Source organism: Antrostomus carolinensis, unplaced genomic scaffold, assembly GCF_000700745.2.
Source record: "Antrostomus carolinensis isolate BGI_N321 unplaced genomic scaffold, ASM70074v2 scaffold15144, whole genome shotgun sequence".
In the NCBI taxonomy this organism is placed as follows: domain Eukaryota; kingdom Metazoa; phylum Chordata; class Aves; order Caprimulgiformes; family Caprimulgidae; genus Antrostomus; species Antrostomus carolinensis.
The window spans coordinates 40,732-63,397 of record NW_010308867.1 but is presented as its reverse complement, the minus strand read 5'-3'; the positions used below and the strand labels follow the sequence as shown (position 1 = coordinate 63,397).

Genomic DNA, 22,666 nt, shown 5'->3' with positions numbered 1-22,666 from the left:
GAAGGTTTCCCTCCCCCTTTTTGGGACTGGAAGTAAGAGAACAATTCCATCATCAAAATTGCTTTTTGTCTTCATGGTGTATGTCTGTCATACGTGATCTGAATGGAAAATAACAAAGTTTTTGTTATTTTGGTTTCTGATGCAAGGGAAATTTTTTCAACTGACTTTAAAGAAAGCTGGACCACGAAGGTGCTTTACATACAGCTTGTTCCTTTCTGCTCACCCCTTATGTGCTTTCGATGCAGCAAACCTGGATGAAGGCTTTTGTTAGGGACTGCATGACTGCTATAGATATACTTTGTTCTATAATCTCACCTACCTGGTCAGTCTAGGGGTAAAGCTCATGATAAAGAGTGTGTAGCACTCAACAGCTCTCTAGTTGCTTTAGGGATTAGGCCGTAACTCAAGTATCAAAGTATAAGCAGATACTAATTACTTTAGTCCTTCCTCTCCCTTAGTCTTGGTTTTCTTCAGTCCACAGTACTGAAGCTTTTCTAGTGGTCATCCCCTTTCCTAGCTGTTCTTAACCCCTTTCTTTCCTACTAGTTTTGTCTTGGGTGACCCAGAAATATACAGGATAATTCTGTAGGCATAGTAGGACAATAACAAGAAATCAAACATACATATCTTTGCTTTATTGCTATGAGACAACTTTTAAAGTACGTCACTTAGTGCCTGCCTGCTAGAGAAATTAAAGAGTTAATTAAAAGTTAAAGACACATAAAGTATTGTTTCTGAGTAACTTAAAACCCACCTTTTTGTTAGACTGGAACAGTGCTTTCATGAGTAAGCATTTGAGTGGAATGTCATCTTTTTTATCATATTCTCAAGCTTTTCAGAGAATTAGCTTTATCTCAGATATGTCTTTTTTATTGTCACAAAGATTCCATGCTTTTAATATACCTGTTATCCAAGTAAGTTTTCTGTACAGCTGAGCTCAGAGCAGTTAGTCACCTTTGATTCAACTTTTCTGCTGGTGCAAATATAACTCTCAGCTGGAGATCACAGATCAGGCCTATTGTTACTTCAGATTTGTTTACAGTAAGTTTGAAAACTGAGGATCTGGGTTTCATACTGTGCTTAGTGTTCTCTAAAACGTGAGCATATGTTCTCCATGGCCTAAAATGCTACCACATGATTTACTTTTGTCCTAATTACATAATTACTTTAGTAACAGGAACAGATCCTCTTGAGTTTCCTACATCTTCTCCTAATTACCTGGTTGCAGGCAAGACTCCAATAGCTAAATAATATCCATCTGAGGTTTTTCTCATTACTGTCTCTACACCACATTCTACAGAATTTAGTTAAGTTCACTGGAATTTGTACTGATATAAATGAGGACAGAATTTGGACCAGTTGAATTTTTAAAACTGTTTATTTTGTATGAAAATACTACACATACTACAAAATAATATCCATCTGAGGTTTTTCTCATTACTGTCTCTACACCACATTCTACAGAATTTAGTTAAGTTCACTGGAATTTGTACTGATATAAATGAGGACAGAATTTGGACCAGTTGAATTTTTAAAACTGTTTATTTTGTATGAAAAAAATGGCACGTACTACAGAGTTACCTTTAAAAGCATCGAATGCCACTGAAACAACAAGAAGAAAGGTTTGCATCTGCACAAAATTTTCATCACCATCAAGACAACCATGAATTTTTAGCAGATTTATTCTCCTCATTACTCCCTCCCTCTTCAGTTAAAACCTTTTATTGAAAGACCTTAACAAAGATCTAAAAATGACCATTTCTCTTGGAACATGTGCCTTTGTTAATGTATCAGAAACCTGCAGTGCTAATAAAAGGAGCCTAAATATTCTGTTGCTATATTAATACGGCCCTTTTACTGTTTTCTTACAGCTTTTTTAAGCACCATAGACTTTCTTTTCATGGAGGGGATATGTTTATACAAGATGAAAGTACTCACCTTTTGGATGTGTTAAAAAGCCTCTGACCTCATTAAAGTTGCCTTAGCTCATGCTGGATCAAAACTGAAAAAAAAATTAAAATTAAATAAATACCCACAGAAGACAGTGGTATGAGAAAAGGTCTAACTATTCATCTCTGCACATGTAGGTTAACATAAAAGCATACTGACTGGTTAAAGGATTTCCTTACTATTCAAAGGCTGCTAGAAGTTTAGAAGTCCAGTTGTACATTGTTATTACAGTAAGTTCACTGGATAAGAAGTATTCCTCACTGAAGTAAATGAGAGGTTGACTGTGGGAAAAACTGGGCTGTATGGAATAGAGCTGACAGTTAAGCTTTATTTCAGACAGACATTTTTGAGCCCACAGTTGGCAGTGATTCATGCTGGAGAACAATAACCTTATTTGTAACATCAGTATTTTGGGAAGACTAGGCTGAGAGATAGTCAATTGTCTTCTTTTTCCATTACAAAAATAAAACTGTATGCCTCCCATCAGTTTAGCAATTATAAATTGAACAATTAACAGTTAAGTACAACTTTTTAAACATGCACACCACTGTTTTCTTCTGATATTTTTTTATCCAAAAAAAGCAAGATGAAAAAGATACCGTCATTAACACCTTGCACTGGTCATACACTACTTGGATCTCAAACAAAGGAAGTTCTTTGCAGCTTTGTCAATCATTTTTTGTAAATGTGCCAAAAAATCTGGAAAGAATCAAAAGCTTTGCACATGCTTTACAGGTTCTTACCATGTACTCTTTCATGTTATTGTACTCAGCTAGGTGGGTGTCATCTGTGCTAGCACATTCTATCCAGCCTCTGAGCTTACTGCACAGCAGATTTATTGAGTTTAGCAGAAGATGAGATCCAGCCATTTAAATAGATGAATGGTCTAAATGAAAGGAAGTGCAGGGTTTTACTGAGTGACTTCCATCTCCTCCCAGTTTCCAGCCTCTCTTTCCCACCTCTTGCTCTGGTTCTACTCCTCTCTTTCAGCTCTGTCTTAATCTAAATTCACTCCAGGTGCTGCTAGCGGCTATTCAGCTTGATACTATAAAACTGTGGGCTTCATTTCTGGATGCCAATAAAAGTAACAGCTCAGACATAATTGTCCCCATCCCTCTACTTGGTACCTTCCTCAGAAGGTCATCTACTTGGTACCTTTCTCATCCACCCTGATAAACAGCATTGGGCTCACTACCTTAGAGCTCCCACTCTTGATATCAATTACAGAAACCTGTAATTACTCACTAACAGTCAGAATTATTTTTTTAAAATTCACAAATCAAGGAGACTGTACTTTTCTCCAATTCTTTTAAGCCTAAAGTCAGATTAGTAATAATTTGCAAAGTCTCCAAAGGAGTGGAAACATACTGAATTATATTAGGGAAAGGCTAAGGCCTTGAAATCCTATCATCGAGGAAATGTTTATGCATCAGAGAGAAACATTTATTATAGTAACAATTTGATTATTAATAAAGAACAAGAGTGTGCATTAGTAATGCATAGCATAATAATAAAAATAAATAAACTTTTTAAATGGAATGATAAAATATTTGAGTTCAAAAACCTCTCACTTTCACCTTATCGACAGTGAAAGTCAGAAATATCTCAACTGAAATTAACCTGTCTCTCCTTCTGAAAGCCTTCCAGTTTTAGTGTGCTGTGAAATTACATGGGTAATTTATGACTCAGAAGAATAAAAGCATGGAAGTACAAGGATAAGCACAGAATCAAGAAGAAGTTTAAACTAGTTTACAGGACAGAATGGTCACTGCCAGTACACAGCCTGAATAACTGTAGTGGGGAATCTACAGAAACACTATCCCAGTGATTTAATTTTTTAAAGAAATGCTCGCTTTTTCTTCATACTGACTTGTATGAAAGTCTCTTTAAATTCTCTTCTTTTCCTTGGGCTCTGAAAAACAGATCCTAGTTACCAGAGAAGACATCTATGTTGAGGATGTAAGTCCAAAGCAACCACCCAATTTAATTTCTCCTCAAATGTCAGAGCTGCCAGAGCCTGCATTAGAAACTGGAATCACTACCGAGCAACGATCTGAATTCCACTTTCAGATTGACACGGAGTTCTGCTGTTTGCGTGGCAGATTGGTTTCCCGGGAGGCTCTCACCAGCATGCAGAATTGAACTCCACAAAGACTGGCAGTATTAAAAAAAATCATGCTTAAACAGCTGTGTTGTTCTCTCACATTCATTTTACTTTGTTTTTTTTTTAATCCAAACCAACATCCTGTATCCATGTTTATCGGCTAACTATGCTCTGTGTAGAAAGTTACAAAAGCACCAGTAGCTTGGACTTTAACTCATTGTCCTTAAAGAGACTGTTTTCTACTTTGTAAGAAATCACGTTTTAATCTCCCAATTCATGGGATGATGTCCAGAAACTTGAAATCAAATTGTACCACAGACTATTTCCATACTAAAAAAGCATCACATCATGATGCTTAACGTGAAATTTAACACAATTTAGACAGAACGATATAAGAATAAAACTAGATGCATAATCTGGCTTGGTTTATTGTTACACAGATTCCATTTTCTTCCACTTATATCCAGAAGGAGACAAACCAAAGAAGGAAGTAAATGGAGCTGCTATGTTGATGACTTAATTTCATTAATCATAGTAGTTTTTTTTCTAGTTCAGGTAAACCCTCCTTGTTACTACCTGTGCACTGATTTACTTATGTGGGCAGCCTTAATTTATGAACCCTCTTGGCTGGTGATCTCAATACATAGTCTAGGAAACTTTTTCAGACTGTCCTAGTTTGAAAGCTAGGACTTAAGCCACGTGCCAAGAGCAGAAAGACCTACTTAATGGAAAGCCTTTCATGTTGATCAGGGCGTGTGGGTTTGCTTCTTGGGTCCATTGCAGATGTCCTGCAGGATCTGTGAATGACTTTTTACCCTTTGCTTAGCTGCTTTACCTGTAAACCAGGATTCTTCCCTATCTTCTGAGTTGTTCCATAGAGAAAATAATTAAAAATGGTGAGATATCAGCATATCTTGGCAAGAAGGCCAGACTAACTACCAGGTGAAGCATAACAAAATACCTCTTCTCAGTGTTGGTTTCATGTGGTCTTGAGTAACAAACTTTAGTCTGGAAGGAACACAACCTTTGTATACTGTTTTTTCAGCATATGAAAATTAATCCAGTCAGATTCAGAGAGATACAAAATGCAAAAAGATCACTGTAGCCAAACTCTAGATCCGGTAAGGAGGCTAAGCTTTGGAAATTTTGTCAGAGCTAGCAGCAAGGATATTTTCTACACACAGAAGCAGATGAACTTTTAGAGAGAACTGTTGCATGGTCTGGCTTATGACTGCAGAAGTGTAAACTGTTGTTGTCTTTTTGGGAGATGAGTGTTCCAATTTATAAAATCAATTTTGGATCAAATCAAATCCTCTTAATTAAAGCATCCAGGACTCATGCCACTTTTATTTTTCTGGATATTTCAGCTTCATGCTCAGCTATTTGTAATATGAATAAATTAGGGAAAAACAGGCTTACATCTCTTATGTTATCCAAAGGTCAACAAAATTAATACTTGTAATGATCATTTATTATCTTCTACAGATATGTCTAGAAATAGAATCCAATAACAGACTCCTAAAAATTATCTAATTACTCCATTTTGAATACTCTAGGTTGTTGGTGTGGCTCAAGCAATCAATAAGAAATCTGGAATTGGTGGCACTTTCACTGAACAAGATGAAAAGGTATAAAAGCTGGACATTTATGTCTCTTCTATTTTCATGGGGGAATGGGGGATGGATATGTTATTACTTTTCATGCTGATCAGAAAAATTAAATACTTCTGAAAAAGTAAAAATTCCTGGTAATACTGCAAATTTCTTTCTTTATGAAGCCACAAGAAATGGGGATGTGAAATAGTTTAATTTCTGGATCAGCATGGTATCTCTCACACATCTCTGAAACACAAGCTTACTCTACTGAAATGCATTGTAAAACAGTTTCATAACTTTCAATAGACTTAATTTTTAATTAATTTGTTCTAACTCTGCTGGTATCCCCAACAAACATATTTGGAATATTAAAATATATGTAGTGATTCCCTTTTAAATACTGCATCACTTCTCAATATAGCAATTGCAGGATGAGAAAAAGCTTTGGATAAATTATGAACAATATATGAAATAATCAGCAGAGAAGACAGCACCTTGATTCCTATTTCTCACACTGCAGTTGCTTTCCAACCATTTCCAGACTTCACATGCAGATTGGTACGGCAAAAAACAGGCTGCACTCAGGCTGAAGTTGTTGACTTCAGCAATTACAAAATCAGAATTTACCCTTTCCCTTTGAAAACTTGCTCTTTAAAACAAAATACATACTGAGTATATGCAGGATATCAGAATTAATCCCATTCTGAGAGAGAAAAAAATTGTGCTTTTGCCATATCAGCAGAATTTTATTTCCACCTTCCAAGAGATTGAATTCCTCAAAACAAGAGCTTGTCTGCACTCAGTTTTTCTAGCTAAAATATGCACTGCTGCAAAATGAGTTGATTCCTCTGAGCTGCTTCTTATATCAATCCTAGTTTTCCCAGGATAAACTGTGAAGATCGTTAGTTTAAAAAGGGAGAAGAGATTCTTGAGGAAATAACAAATTACAAGTAACTGAAAAAAAAAACCCCACCTGAATGTGTGGTTGCCAAAAATAACTTAAAATATCAATTAATACTTCCAAGTGAAAACAAAACATTGCAGTAGCTTGTCTTTGAACAGAGTTAAGATGCTATGAGACATTGTCTTCATGAGGTGTTCATTTGTCTTCAGGATTTTGCTGCATATTTGGCATTTTGTGGAATTGTTCTTCACAACGCTCAATTGTATGAGACATCTTTGCTCGAGAACAGGCGTAATCAGGTACGGTCAACAGGTTTGTCCCAAGAATACAGAAATTGCAATGGTTAGCTAGTAATCAGTGCCTGCTCCTGGTATTTCTCATATGGTACTTATTCCTTGGCTATTTTTAATTACTCTAATTGAATGCTGTGTATCTCTGATAAAGCTCTAACTAACTGTACTGAGAAGTAGATGGGCATGTTCCAGCCTGGGCTGCAAGAAGTCGACCATCTAGGGGAAGAAGGTAAAGCTGGATGACAGAAAATTCATTCTACCTCAATATACTCAATATTACCTGAAGTTACTGTGTGGCTCACTGTATATATTATACAACCAGAGGTGTACATTTTCCAGAAATTTCAGATAGAATTACCCCTGCAGAATGGGAGAGGTTATACAGATTGCTCTTTCAGTCTGCTACATCTATAAATAGTCACTAACCATATTTTCAGTAATGATCAGATAGAAAATTGAATTTCATTCTGATTGATGTAACTGTATTTTGCAGCCATCTTTACAACTGATGGGCTATTAATGCCATGGCCTTTACAGGTGAATATGTCTGCCATATATGGTATGAAAAGGTTTTGGAGAAACAACTAGGCAGCAGTTGTTTGAAAAATTTTCTGGTAGGTCTGAGTTTCCAAGTGACTATCAAGTGTTTGTAAATTGGTACAAATCTGGATACTTTTCTCAAATTGGCTCCATGCTTCTTGTGAGGAAAAAGGGAATATAATAAGTCAGAGCATATCGGAGCAGCTAAGTCCTTCAGCAGCAGCTTTGAAATACAGCAGACTATATCTAAATGATGTTTTCATCAAATGAGTTCATTAGGATGTTAGAATTACAACAGAAAATAATTGTGTTCAGAAGTCTTAAGAAATGTAAATATCACTGTTTTTAGAATGCACACATGAGCCATAGGAAACTATTAGGTTTCCTAAGGACAAATAATTGTCTGTTGTCTGGATTCCTCAGGTTTCATTTGATGAACTGTTAATGCCTAAATCTCTTCTGTCTCTCTGACTGAAAATAGCTAACTGTGCTATTTATTTCTTCCATCAAAAGTATCAAATTGGCTATTATTTATTGTTATCTTGCAGTCTGTGTGACAGCCAAAACTTAATTCTGGCCACAGACATACACGTTGACTTCCTTGATTCAGGGAAGAAGAGAAGAATCAAAGACCACAGTAATGATAACTATTACTTAAATCACACTTAATCAAAATTTCACACAAGACCTTTTTCCCCAGGTGCTTCTTGATCTTGCCAGCCTGATTTTTGAAGAGCAGCAGTCTTTGGAAGTAATTCTGAAGAAGATAGCTGCCACTATAATATCCTTCATGCAAGTGCAGAGGTGTACCATCTTCATAGTGGATGAAGATTGTACTGTGAGTATGTTTTTTGTCTAAAGGTAGAAAAGCTTATTCCCTGGGAGCAGTGTGGGTTTCCCTCCATTCTGACTCAATAGTATTTCAAACCCATAGTATGTTCTGTCGCCTTTTTGTCCTCTGCCTTTTCTTTTATGGCATCTACTCAGGTTAGGTACTGACTTGGGAGGCTCTAGTCTTTGTGTTGGCCAAATCGCCATTTTATGCAGCCATTTTGCATTGCCTGTTGGTAAACTATGGCTCTAAGCTCTCTCCTATGGCATAGATCTTGAATGTGGAACTCTTTCCTAACTCATTTTCTTGGTTACTGATGTAGGATGGAAAAAAGGAAAAGGCTGGGAGAAAAACAATTTGACCTTTGCTTCCTGTGCAGAATCAGTTTTTTGACAGCACTTTTTATTTCTTGAGTATATTGAAGCAGGGAGTATCTAAACATCATGGCCTGTCCCAAGATCCTGGCTCACTGAAGCAAAGCAGAACTCCTTTCCAAACTGCCCACTTGTATTTCCTTCCTATTGAAAATAAGCTGCAGAACAAGGAGCAGGATATTATGTTCCATGCTTCAGTCTTGTACTGGCATTGCTACTCCTACTCGTTATAGATACAGGTGTACTAAGATCTGGAAATAAGGAAGCATTTCCAGGTTCTGTAGCACAGAAATAACACACAGCACTTGTGATCATCTGCCACAATACCATCTCTCACTGTATTTAGAAGTCACTCCCACACACAAGAATACAGAAGAAGAATTTACATAATTTTTGTATTCACATATTCACACTCTCCTTGCAAGTTAAATAAACTCCAGCACCTAGTTTGCAGTCTGTAGTTTGAATCTTTAGTACACAGAGAATCTAATTTCTCTCTACATTTAGGTTTCTCAACTGTTAAATAAAAAAAGCTGTGTGAAAAGCAACACAGAGATCAATCAATACTTTTAAAAGGTTTTGATGTCCTCACCTGCCCAAGAGACTCACGGGTTGAGATAAAAACTATTTACTAATTAAAAGAAGATGATAATGATAGCAACAGTGATAACAGACTATACAAATGAGTGATATACAGTGCTCACCGCCCACTGACCAATTCCCAGCCTGTGCCAGCTAACGATCCCGGAGCCGAGACGGTCCCGAACCGAAACCCTGGAAGAGTGAGCCCGAGCGATCCCCGAGAGAAGTGCCCTGTCTTCCGGTCAACCCTGGTTAATATACTGACATGACGTGATATGATATGGAATATTTCATTGGCACAACCAGATGCCAGTTTTGGGTTTTGCTCCTCACTGCGCTTCCCCCCTCCCAGTCCTAATGCAGCTGTGAAGGAGCAAAAAACACGGTGGCCTTGAAGCTGCAGCAACACAAGTATTGTTATCAAAGTTCTTCTCGTGATAAGTCTGAACTGAAACACTGAAAGTAAAATACTACTCTTCTAATTACTAAAAAGAAAGAAAATTAACTCTACCCTAGCAAAACCAGGACAACAGAGAATCTAATTTCTCTCTACATTTAGGCTTCTCAACTGTTAAATAAAAAAAGCTGTGTGAAAAGCAACACAGAGATCAATCAATACTTTTAAAAGGTTTTGATGTCCTCACCTGCCCAAGCAAAGCAGGTCTAGAATTGGAGGAATGTTAAAATAAAGAAGTTCTATGTTGACAGATAAATTTGGCACAGCTTGGAAATACTGTCATTTCTTCTCAGAGTGACCAGTGGAGATTCAAGGCACTTCAATTCTATTTCAAGTTGTATCAAAAGGTATTTCTGTGGTAGGATCTTGTACACTTGCTTCTAGATGTGAAATGAAGTTAAATAATTTTACACTTGTCTTTATTACAGAACAGGTTTTGATAACTGCAACAAGCTTTTAATGAATACTACTATTCTAGTTTATGGCAACCATATACATCTAAGTATTAAATATCCTCTTGGTTTTCCAGGATTCATTTTCTAGTGTGTTTCACATGGAATCTGAGGAATTAGAAGATTCAGCTGAAAATCTGAAGAGGTAAAACAATGAATTCAACCTTTTGTACATGCCAGGAGAATGTTGAAGAAACTATGCTTTTAATGCTTTTTTTTTTTTTTCATAATAACAGACCTTATTTCCACTGGGTACCATGTATTACTGCTGTTTTTATAGACCAGGTCTTGCCCTAAAATGTACATAGTCAAACTCTGTTGCCTTAAAAAGGTCACACTGAGCACAATAGGAGAGTAGGGCTTGATCTCTTCACTTTGTCAGGTCTAAGTGCATAGTTGTATCGCAAGGCTAAGCTATGGAAATGTACAAACTGTGAGAAATAAAAACCTAAGTTGGTGGGTTGATCTAAAACTGATCTGTAAGAAATCTGTGTAGATGACTGTGTTGTAGAGTAGACACATTAGTAGATACTAATCCTATTTATGATTTTAATCAATTATTTTAATCATTAATTTTATTTCATAGATAGGGAAGCTGACTTAAAGAACATGACTGACTAAATCAAGGATAAAGTACTGAAGTTCTTTCAGTCTTTGAGAAACCATTAACAAGTTCAACTCAGAGGAAGGAAAAGATGTAGTTGAAGTAAAATGCCCAGATTAAGTAGTTTCCAAATTTAGTCTGAACTGCTGTATTGAAGTTTGAAAATTACCATCTCCATTACCTTTCTCTGTCATCAAAACCAGTTGTTTCAAATAATGTCCAAAGACTGAGACACAGTTGTATATAAAATGCACTACTACAGATACAGTGTGCAGAGAAAATGGAGATTTCTTTGATCTTTTTTTGCAGTGAACATTCATTATATTAAATTTAATTCCATATATTAGAAAATTATGTCCAAAGTATGTGGCTTGAGCAACTAAAAATTGTCGAGCTGTATTATGATTTTAGACAACGTGCAACCAGAAAGTACATTGGTACAACAGACTGGTAAAATCACAGGTTGAAAGAGAAAGTTCCTCTTCTACACTGTGGGAATGGTAAAGAGAATTTACCCTTCCTATTCATTATCCCTTTCCTGGTTACTAGTTAATAGACTCAAAATGTAATTTACTGCTTGCATGAATCATAGAATGGTTTGGGTTGTAAGGGACCTTAAAGATCATCTAGTTCCAACCCCCCCTGCCATCAGCAGGGACATCTTCCACTAGATCAGGTTGCTCAAAGCCTCATCCAGCCTGGCCTTAAACACCTCCAGGGAGGGGGCAGCCACAGCTTCTCTGGGCAACCTGTGCCAGTGTCTGACCACCCTCACAGTGAAGAATTTCTTCCTAATATCTAATCTAAACCTACCCTTTTTCAGATTAAACCCATTTCCCCTTGTTCTGTCACTCCCTGCCCTTATGAAAAGTCCCTCCCCAGCTTTCTTGTAGCCCCTTCAGGTATTGGAAGCTGCTATAAGATCTCCCTGGAGCCTTCTCTTTTCCAGGCTGAACAGCCCCAACTCTCTCAGCCTGTCTTCATAGGAGAGGTGCTCCAGCCCTCGGATCATCCTGGTGGCCTCCTCTGGACTTGTTCTAGCTGCTCCATGTCATCAGTAAATTATTTCTCATAACTGATAGGGAAGGAATCTTGGATGCTTAATTGCATACCTGAGTCTTGTTCATGAGACAGCACAATTATATGCCAAGGACTGTACTGTGAGTCAACCCTTGGAGTTACAACCTCTGCTATGCTTGAAGGGCACGATTCTGGGCAACAGCAGAAATATAATGAGAGGGATTAGATGGGAAGTACTAGTTCACATAATAAAATTTCAGGCTTATTATGTAATCAAGGACCAGGGTTTTCAGAATTGTAGGGCATTACATTGTATAACTGAGTTTGTGAAATAACAAAAGAATAAGTCCTTTCCTCCAGCACTGTGAACATCCTTACACCAGAAGGATAACTAAAGTCAAGTCAAGTGTCAGAGTGAAACTACAGGAGCTTGATGGGAATAGGTTTATTATTAGGACATATGTCCTCCTCCAAAGCAGGCAAAGGGTCCAAGAGAATTGAAATGCCTTAATTAAATACTTCGTGGCTAAAAAAGTAGGAGATGATTGATTCTGTTAAGATATTTTATGTCCTGATTTGGAATAAACAGTTCCATTTCAGTAACAGAATTCTCATGCAACTGATTTTGCCTTTACTTTTAGAAAAAATCTGAAATGAACTCAGAAGCAGGAAATTCACAAATGTTACCTGCTGCACTCTGTTTAAAGAATATGTGAATTTCGTCCAGTATTGACTTTTCAAGTGTGTCAGATCTGTGAATGGAGTTTGTTTTCAAAAAGTGCTGTTTATTTCAATATAAACCCAGTTGTTCATTCTTTATCCTTGTCTGCGTAAACTGTACTGATTTGTTTATTTCTTAAGTCTGGTGTTCAGTGTAAACATGGTTAAATATTAAAGAAATGGCAGAATGTATAAATCAATTTACTCTGCAGTTTTGTGATGACAGCTGGATTAAGATACAGGATTTGAACTCCACTCCATTATATATCTCTTGGTTATATCTTTTCCCCTCATACAGGAAAGACATTACAATTACCTGCTTTGCATAATGAAATGACCCATTTTCATACTAAGCACATAATAATAATTTTGTATCCTTCAGGGACTATGATACAAACAAAATCAATTATATGTATGCTCAGTATGTCAAGAATACGATGGAGCCTCTCAACATCCCAGATGTTTGCAAAGACAGAAGATTTCCCTGGACAGTAAGTAAAATAATCTTCGATTTGAAATTCAGAACTGGAAAATGTTTTCCCTGTTTACCTTTCAAACCTTTTTTGTTTTCCCCTTATGATTTCTATTAATTTAATGGCCACAGTTAGAATTATGTTAACACAAAGGAAGGTACATTTGCTTGATAAAGTTCATGATGAGTGAAGAAATGGTACAATACTCACACAGTGAGTCAGGTGGCCAGGGGAAGGATTTATCCCTAGTGACGTTATTAAAAAGCCTAACATTAATTTGTCAATAAATAGACAGTGCAATGTGCAGAGCTTACAATATGTTCTGTGGAAAACATTTAAGTGAAGAACAGTTGGAGGTTTTCACAGTAATCCTCAGTAGTTTACTGTGAGTTTTGGGATGCTCTCAGAAGTTCCTTCCCTTTTATCCTCTCCTTTCCCTTCTTCTGGCAAAGATTAATGTTGTAGATGCAAGTTCCTTGCTGTTTTGGAGAAGGAACAATTTCACTTTTCTTTGGGAGCTTTTGCTTCACACTTCATCGAGCGTGAGCTTGTGGTATGGTACATTACTGAACACACAGATAGCGGAGAGTTAGGAGGGAAGGCACTTGGCAACACTCAGATTACAGTCAGGTTGCCTTCAAAGTTGTCATCAACAAAAAGCAAATGTGTAATTCTATATTTTCCTGTCAATGCAGTAATTAGAAAGATATCTGCTCTTCTTATTATATTTAAGCCTGTTGGCTAAAGGGTCTCAGCAAAAGAGTAAAAACATGGAGAGGAATTATGATCAGCAGATAGCTTTTTACCAAACTCTTTGTTCTGAGATGCACAACAAAAAGGTCAGAAAATGTCGTGTTCAATGTGATAGTTCCAGTAAGTGGAAAGAAGGGGCAGGCTCAATGGTGGCGAGCTGTGTTACTTCCCCTTTTCTCTGGGCAAGGGTTCAGGGATGTTCTGAAGTGGGTTTCTATGAAGGATTGAGCAACACAGGAATTTAGTGCTCACCCCTTTGCAGTACAGGGCCCAAAGCGATGTTAACTGCAGGAGTGGAAGTAAAACCAGAATTGGATGGATATACTGTAGTGTATCAATAAAGAAAGAGGTTATTATTTTGAAGAAGTTTTGAAATAAGAATAATACCTTGAGAGTCATCCAAACAACTGTTTGTCTGAAACAAACCTTTCACTTTGTCAGTAGAGTTAGAGTAGTTTGTATTTTTCCCTGGAATCTAGATTACTTATACATGTAAAAAAAACCCTAATAAAAATAAAATAAAGTACTGCTAGAAGTAATTTTGGATGTTTTTCAACACACAGTGGCTGTATCTCCATCACCGTGTAGGAGCAGTCTCAAGGCAAGGCTGCAGGCTAAATGTTTTGAAATCTGATGAACCTTGACATGGGGGAAATCCCAGGTGTACCTAGTACCCTAGAAACCCTGTCTTGCCTCTTTCTTTGGAGGACATTCAACAGCATGCTTACTCACCTTATGAAAAGAACTTTGTGCTTTCTAAATGCTTTGCCTGCCTCAACTACTTAGTGACATGAGGTAGAACAACAGCTTGGGTTTATTCATGGAAGAGCTGTGACGTTGCCTGCTTCAGGTTAAGGCCACTTACAAAGTCAGTATGGAAGCCAAATGCTAAGCTTCAGCAGTCATGTGTACGTGTTCTTCCCTGAACCAACAAAATCAGTGCAGTGGAGACAAAGTTCAAATATCTACAAGACTCTTTAGAGGCATTTAAGCCTGTTTTTGCTTCATCTCCTTCCTGTTCATTAATATTGGGTCAGGATCTTTTACAAGGCAGTTTTATTAAGCACTGTGCACTCTGGTGTTATCTCCAGTCTGTTCCAGTTTGACTTTCCACACATCTGAACTTTACTATAAAACAACAGGTTCTTCTCAGAGTAGCCATAAACCAATTTTCATGCAAGTTTGACTTGGTGTTTCTCAGCTGCCCTTGCTGGAGAGGTCTAGGGAGAGATGCTGACATTTTATATCCTGTTTTACAGCTGATTTCACAGGTAAGTCACAGTTCAGAAAACAGCAAATCCTACTCTTGATTTATCCCATATACCCTCTTGATAATGGGCTACTATTAAGTAGTAGTACTTAACTTCCTGGAGTCATGTAAAGTATCTGGTGTGATGTAATTCTTTAATGTTTTCTTTAAAGAATCACATTTCCTGTGGCCACTTGTAAGCATTATAGTGTTTGTGCATTTGCCTGCAAAGAAACTGTCTACAATCCTTGTGCAGCACCAGAGAGCAGAGTAACAAATAACCCCCAAATTAACCTTTTTATCTGAAATATTAGTGTCCACCCAGTTGTTTCTATCACATACAGTTAGAGATTGGACCAAATTTACTTCTTAGCAACTGCCACGTTATTTCAGGAGCAGTCAGAGCAGGACCACATCCTTTTCTCACAAGGTATTTGAAAAAAGATGCGTTGTCCTTTTGTTCCACCCCCTAAAATAAATTCAGTTTCTTTCTCTTGGAGCATGAGACATGATAAAAGGTCTTTGGAAGACTGCAGCATGTTGACCTAGTTGGTGCTAGTTTTCCTACCTGTTGCTCTTTGGATCATAATTTGGTCTCCACTAAGCTCCCTTTCATTGTGTTGGTGGATTAATCAAGGCATCTCAAACAAACCAAAAGAGTTTACAAAAATTTTAGCGCCACAAAATGCACAGTTTGCTTAATGTCAGGTACTTACTCTTGTTTTATGACATCTTTTCATTAAATTGCCATATTGCAAGTGAGGGGATGTGCTGGAAAGAGAAGAGGTCAGTTCCTTTTACAGCTCATCACCTGATGAGAGTAAAAAAGGTGTCCTAAACCCCATCTGGTCTCTTTTCAGCTGCACTGAGTGGAACAAGACAAAGTGTCTTGAAGCAAAGTTGTCATTTTCATGGAAGCGGTACCTTCTAATGAAAGAACCTATTAAAAAATTAGCACAATTACATAAGTAACTGTAAACTCCTACTGAACGAAGATTATCATCATTATCTGTATTATTATTCATTAACGCTTGTATCAGATACAGTGTTTATTAGACTGTCCAGCCAAAGAGTGCAAACTCTTTGAAGACATGGTTGCTTTTTGAAGGAACATACAAGCCAAGAATAGTTGTAGACCTGAGCTCTACAGCTTTTTCACTTTAGCCACGTGAATGTTAGTATTTAAAATTGTAACTCTGTTTTTTTCTTTGTTTAACAGAATGACAGTGCGGAAAATGTAAGTCAACACATAAAGAGTTTGCTGTGTACACCAATAAAAAATGGGAAAAAGAATAAAGTGATAGGTAGGTATCATTGCAAAAAATATTTTTATACATTTCATAGAAATATTTCTGTGCTCCACAGTAAAATCTCAGCAACATAGAATCTCAACCCAGGAGAAAAGATCCTTAATTATAATGTTTTCAACTATTACGTCCACTGCAACCTTGCCTGTAAATTGCTTTACACACAGAATCACAGAATCACAGAATATTAGGGACTGGAAGGGACCTTGAAAGATCATCTAGTCCAATCCCCCTGCCGGAGCAGGAACCTAAATGAGATCACCCAGGAAGGCGTCCAGGCGGGTCTTGAATGTCTCCAGAGAAGGAGACTCCACAACCTCCCTGGGCAGCCTGTTCCAGGGCTCTGTCACCCTCACCGTAAAGAAGTTTCTTCTCAAGTTTAAGCGGAACCTCCTGTGTTCCAGCTCACACCCATTGCCCCTTGTCCTATCGTTGGGCATCACTGAGAAGAGCCTGGCTCCATCCTCCTGACATTCACCCTTAACATATTTATAAACATTAATTAGGTCACCCCTCAGTCTCCTCTTCTCCAAGCTAAAGAGACCCAGCTCCCTCAGCCTTTCCTCATAAGGGACATGCTCCACTCCCTTCATCATCTTGGTGGCTCTGTGTAACTTGAGTAACTTACCTAGTGTAATACTTGGTAACTTACCCAGTAAGTTACCAAGTATCTACCACAATCGTGTGATAATTCACCATTTTTATAGCTTCTTTGCATTCAAAAATTTTCTGTAAGTAAAATTCTTTTCATTGCTTCCTGTTCAGAAAGTCAGTTACCACTCTTGCCTGTGTAGATCTTTTACAAGGAAGAGAAGGTGTAAATCAGTAGATAAGCTCTTCAGGCCTGAGCTGTGGCTTTCAGGGAACATGTGGAAAGGCGAGATGAACTGCACAGACAGGGACAGTTTCCTCAAATGAGACCCAGCTACGGGAAGATTCCTACATTAGAAGGCTAGCTGCTGTGAAGCTGCTGTGCAATTCTGCTGCTATGTATTGCCTTTCGGAGGTGCCTGCTTCTACCTGTGGATTATGTAGGGAGCCTACAGTCCTATCATAAGACACTAGTAAGTGTCTAAAGCTACCCAGTGTTAATATCTCTGCAGCATCTCCTTTGCTTTTTCTAGAACCACTTTTCTTCTATTTTAAAGAGTGGCCATAGTACCACTGGTTTCCTAGAGTAACATTTTCAGAAATACTTTGACATCACTTAGGTCCACATAGGCCTTGATGCTTATGGAAACTTAGAAGCCTAGTTATCTCTAGTTCCCTAAAAATATTTAGGTGGCCATGGTCTGGGTCCTCAAAGATGAGTATACACCTAAATAGTTTTGAGGATCTGGTCAGGGAACGAGCTTAATGAGCTTTAAGTCTTTCAGTGAGTTTCAGATTCACCTTAAACAAAAGGATGATGATGCTTTTGGAACTTACCAGGACTTTTCTGTCCCATGAAGAGCAGGATGAGTGTCAGCCTGCTTTCCTGGCACCAGGAAGTTCCACAAGCGAACAGAACATGAAATATACTGATTCCTAGAGAGCAGCATGAATCCAGCTTCCTCAGCTTTACAAAATTTGGCAAGTAAATGTTAAAAGAGTTCCAAAAGTGCATTTTTTTAATGGTCTTCAAATAATTTTGAGAATTATGGCATAACTGCATAACCCAACCTATATAGTAAATGAGGTCCCTTTTCCATGAAGATAGATATTTTTTTTTTAACTCCTGAAGCAGAAGGAGAAGCATCATCTTTACCTAATGGAGTTCTCTGATATTTCTTTTGATATCAGCTTCTTTAATGAGTCCTCCTTATTACTTTGTTTTAAATATTCTACAAGACCCTAGAAGACAAAGATGAAGATTGAACTGTTGAGCTTTAATTAGAGATATTTCACTATCCTGTTAGCTACTGATAAAACAATTGCATCTGATCTCATATAGTTTTTTTCTATTGCTGTTTTCTGTGTAAGTTCAAACTGGAAGTTTCAGGCCACTCATTTAGGTGGGTTTTTCAAATCTGAGTAATTCTCATTGGTAAATGTTCTTTAAGTCTTTTAAAGCTTCACAGCCTGACTAATGTCCAGATTTTATAATGGGGCAAGGTCAAGAAGTTGTCTTTGGGACAATACCCAGCAGTTCCTTTAGCACATTATATATTATGCAAGACTATTATTGTAAGTCTCCCTTTTTATTTTTAAGATTAGTATATACCCCAAACCAGACTTTGGGGAGTGAGCTGTGCAGATGGGCGCGGGGTGGGAAAAACCAAGCAAATCCTCCTGGCAAGAAAGACTAAAATAACTTTTTTATTCTCCTGACTTGTGCATTTTTTAGGTATGTGGTGAAAACTTTACAATATCTTTCTGTGATTTTCTAACTATGTCCAAATAAAAGACTTTTGAGTTCCTTTAATTGTAATGTCTGGACATCTCAATGCTCTGGGGAAGTTTTTGAAAAAGGTTACAGAGTCTTAAGTACTACACAGAGTATTTACTGCAGTTCTCTCATTTTTTATGTGCATTCAAATGCTGTCTCTTTTAAGAATTTATTTGCTTTTGTGGCTTATTCACTGTTTAGTCTTAATCTTGTGTTCATTACATCACAGTTGCTATGGAAATAATTATAATGTTATGAACAGTACTAAACAGGGTTCTGAAAGTGAGTTTCATGGGATTTTCTTAAAGCATTTTGTAAGTCACCTTCTTTGTCCCAGGGAAAGTTAATCTTATTCTTAGTGAATCTTTATTGGCTAGGATTATGTATTTTTACTATCATTCAAGCATCTAGTCATCTCATTTCGTTAAGGTTCAGAATCCTGCTTGCAATATTCAGATACCACAACCCCTACACAACAGTTTACAGCTACACTTACGATATTCTTACCGATCTCTTTTAGAGGAGACTGACGCTAAAGTAAGTTCCCCAAACAGATTGTAATTTGGAAACAGGACAGTGCTACATTGTCACCAGACATTAAAACTTCTAGGTGCAAGGCCAGTATTCTTCTAAAAATACAGTTTGCATGTGTGTGCTACATTCTTTTCCTCAGTTTTTCTTGCTACTGTAACAGGGAAGATGCACACTTGCTCCCTCAAAGACTTTTTTTCCTTTTAATTAAACACCTAAATGAGCTTTTTTAGTCTGTAAATATGGAGCACTAAAATGCTGGAAATACTTTCATGTAAAAAAATTATTAGCACTGACAAGACCTTACAGTAGCTGCTGATAATGTTCACTGTTGGTACTGCTGTAAAATAGTATTCTTTATTTCTTCCCTATGCATCAGCAGAAATCTGGCCTCCCTGACCTTATGGTGGCAAAGTGTAAGGCATTCAGATTCTGTTCATATATCCTGTGTAAATTAGGAGTAGCTCTACTGATGCAAGAAAACCTAAACATTGTTAAAGAGTGTTTTGGAAACGCCATGCTAGCTATCTTCTCTTTTGCTGGTTAAATACAGATTTAATATTTTTACTGTTTCTGCTGCAAGATGTTCTTCATAAAATACATAAAGTATACAGACTGGTAAGCAAGAGCAATTTATAGAAAATGAATACTTTTTCATTTAGTAATTTTTTTTTCAGAATTTTTAATTGGCAACTGTTATTTTCACTGGGATAATTATTTGCAGTTGGCTAGGAAGATGCTAGCTTTTATTCTCAAAACTGTTAGTACCCACACTCATGAGAGTGAGAAAACATTTGGACTCACTTAAGACAATAATGACCCCCAAAGCAGTTTTGGCCAAAGACAACATATACTTACAGTGCAGCTGCTTTAATTAATATTCTGATTTCTTAGCAGAAACTGCCATCTGCTAGGTAAAACTGAAGTGAGGTACCTGTGTGAACTTCCCTCTGCTTAAAATGGTGTCTGGGATTTAAGCTGCAGCAAGGTTTGTTAAAAGTTACCTGTCAGACCTTTCAATGGCATGTGCACAGAAAAGTCCAGAAACCCTTAAAAGAAAATAAACAGATGCAACTATCAACTAGTTTGAACCTAACAAGCTGGATTTGGTAAGATGGTTTTCAATGAGTTCAGCAGTCCTTGGAGCAGGTTGGCATTGAATCACATTCTCATAGAATCAGCAATTATACATAAGCTTTGAGCCTCAACTTGGGTATTCTGTTTAGTTCATTTATTTTTAAAAACTTCCAGTACTGACTCAAATAAGTAAGTGAAGACTCTGTGTACCACTGTTCTGACTTTCATAAATGTTCTTTTGGCATGGTTACAAAAATTTAATTAGCCTCCAAAGGACAAATTGTCTTTAGGGATTAAATTAATCTAGAATACTATTAATAATAAAAGTTAGGATGAAAACGACCCTAGATTTTCACAAGATAATCAAGTCTGTAAAGCCCTACATTTTTGTTTTACAAATCCTAATAAATTACTTTTGAGTCAATATATAATGGTTTAGCATTTATTCTATAATACAATGAAATTACTCTAAAAAACTTTGGGGAAAATCTTACAGCACTCCTATGTGTTACTTCTATGTATATTGGTGGTTTGTACTGTAGGCTAAACTATCCTAGACTTATTTTTTCTCCTGATGTTCCATACAAGAGGTGATATGTTGGCAGTTCTCTGTATTACTTCCTTTAATTTCTGTATCCTGGCACAGGCGTTTGCCAGCTTGTGAATAAGATGGAAGAAAATTCGGGCAAAATCAAGGCTTTCAACAGAAATGATGAACAGTTCCTGGAAGCATTCGTCATCTTTTGTGGCTTGGGGATCCAGAATACACAGATGTACGAAGCTGTAGAAAGAGCTATGGCCAAACAGATGGTGACATTAGAGGTGAGCTCAAAATCTAGGTGGTCCTTAATTAGCCCAGAATGGATCCTGATTTTCTGCAGACCCTCTCCGTTCTACACGAGTGCAGCTACTCACACAGACACTGAACAGAAACTGTTCTCCCCCAGGAGAACAGCATTTGGTCTGTGGAGTTGGGCAGGATTTTTTTTCTGCTTGTTTCCATATCTGCCAGTAGACTGTTTTATCTGGTATTGTATTTTAACTTTACTCATGAGATTTAGTGTTGAGCTGAACGCATCTTCCCCTCTACTTGAGGCTACACATTAGCAGTATAGTGGGTTTGTTCTGTTGCGTAGGAAGAGGAAATGGTTTTGGGGGATTAGGGGCTTCCTTTTCTTGTCTGAGGTTTTCTGTGATGATTTTGGCTCAGTCCTTCAGACAAACTGGTTTATGGAGTAACAGCAGCATTATTGTAGGCTTTCAGCAATTTCCTCGGACTCCATCAAACCATATCAAGATCAGCGTCATCTGGTCTCAGCCTTTGAATTGGTTACTGTTAAGTTTAATAGCTAAAGCAGGCTTTAGTCTGAGAAGATGAATTACTCAGAGGTGATAACTTGAAGCTGAAAGTGAAAAATGTGTAGACTTTGGATCTCCTGACATTCATTATGTAAACAGAATGTTTGCAGAATTCCTAAAATGGGGATTATGTACCCTGTAGCCTCTAAAAGAAACGTTGTAACTCTCAAATAAACCTGTATTGAGTCATGTTAAATAAGAAGGTGGTAAAATTATTGTCAAAATTATTTCAGTGCTTTAAAAAAAAAAAAAAGCTGTTTGTGTATAGGGCAAATTAGCAATTCTGTCTCCTACTATGACACTTTACAGTTAATATAGAAGTCCAGACAGATCATAGGCTACTATATAATATAGCTTCTTTACAGAAAAAGTCAGTCTCTAGTTGCTAATAAAACTCCATAACATTTTCACATCCTGTGTTCTCAACAGCTAAAAAATATGAGCTTATTTTGTTAATTTAAAACAAACTTAATGTCTTTCAGACTTTTCTGCCAAGTTTCAGTTACAGTAAAACTTTATTTTATATCTGAATAAACTCCTGAAAGTTTTATTATGGCAACAATGTCAAGCTCATAATTATAGCTTTTTCATGTATTATTTGTCTTTGAAAGTGGGGCATGAAAACTTTCCAAAGAAAAAAAATCAAGAGTTCTTTGCTCTTTTATAGAAACTATTTACATTTTCTTGACCTAATTATCCCAAGAAGATTCTGTGCTGTGGGAGATTTGTGAAAGCTGCAGGTACCTTCCCCATACGCTTTCAGAGAGCTCCTTTAAAACAAGTGCAGGTCCTGCACGGACACTAGATTTTATCAGCAAAGGAAATGCGGTGCAGTGCAGCTGCAAGCTGAAAATTCTGCTTTAGGAAAAATACCTTTTTATCACATTGCTCTCTTGTTTGTACTAAGGGCTGCTTTTCTCTTCCTGTAGGTTCTCTCGTACCATGCTTCTGCTGCTGAGGAGGAAACGAGGGAGCTGCAGGTAACAGCGGTAATTGAATTTTTTACTATTACTTTAGAAATATTCCATGAATAGAATAACAAAGGGCAGTCCTTTACACAGATGTGATCCCTAAACATGCAGAAGCACATCTTCCAGAAATAAAAATTATAGTGAAGCTTAT

At 37.2% G+C, this 22,666-nt stretch overlaps 1 protein-coding gene across 1 annotated transcript in view; it reads left to right on the top strand.

Annotated features, from left to right (window-relative positions):
- The window catches only part of PDE5A (phosphodiesterase 5A), a 59,766-nt gene that overhangs the window by 16,345 nt on the left and 20,755 nt on the right, over positions 1 to 22,666 (top strand). The window contains exons 5-12 of the mRNA XM_010165929.2: positions 5,611 to 5,682; positions 6,763 to 6,852; positions 8,087 to 8,224; positions 10,161 to 10,228; positions 12,810 to 12,918; positions 16,122 to 16,206; positions 20,832 to 21,007; positions 22,474 to 22,533. Coding sequence (XP_010164231.1) covers positions 5,611 to 5,682; positions 6,763 to 6,852; positions 8,087 to 8,224; positions 10,161 to 10,228; positions 12,810 to 12,918; positions 16,122 to 16,206; positions 20,832 to 21,007; positions 22,474 to 22,533 — 798 coding nt within the window. The remainder of the gene's footprint in view (positions 1 to 5,610; positions 5,683 to 6,762; positions 6,853 to 8,086; positions 8,225 to 10,160; positions 10,229 to 12,809; positions 12,919 to 16,121; positions 16,207 to 20,831; positions 21,008 to 22,473; positions 22,534 to 22,666) is intronic.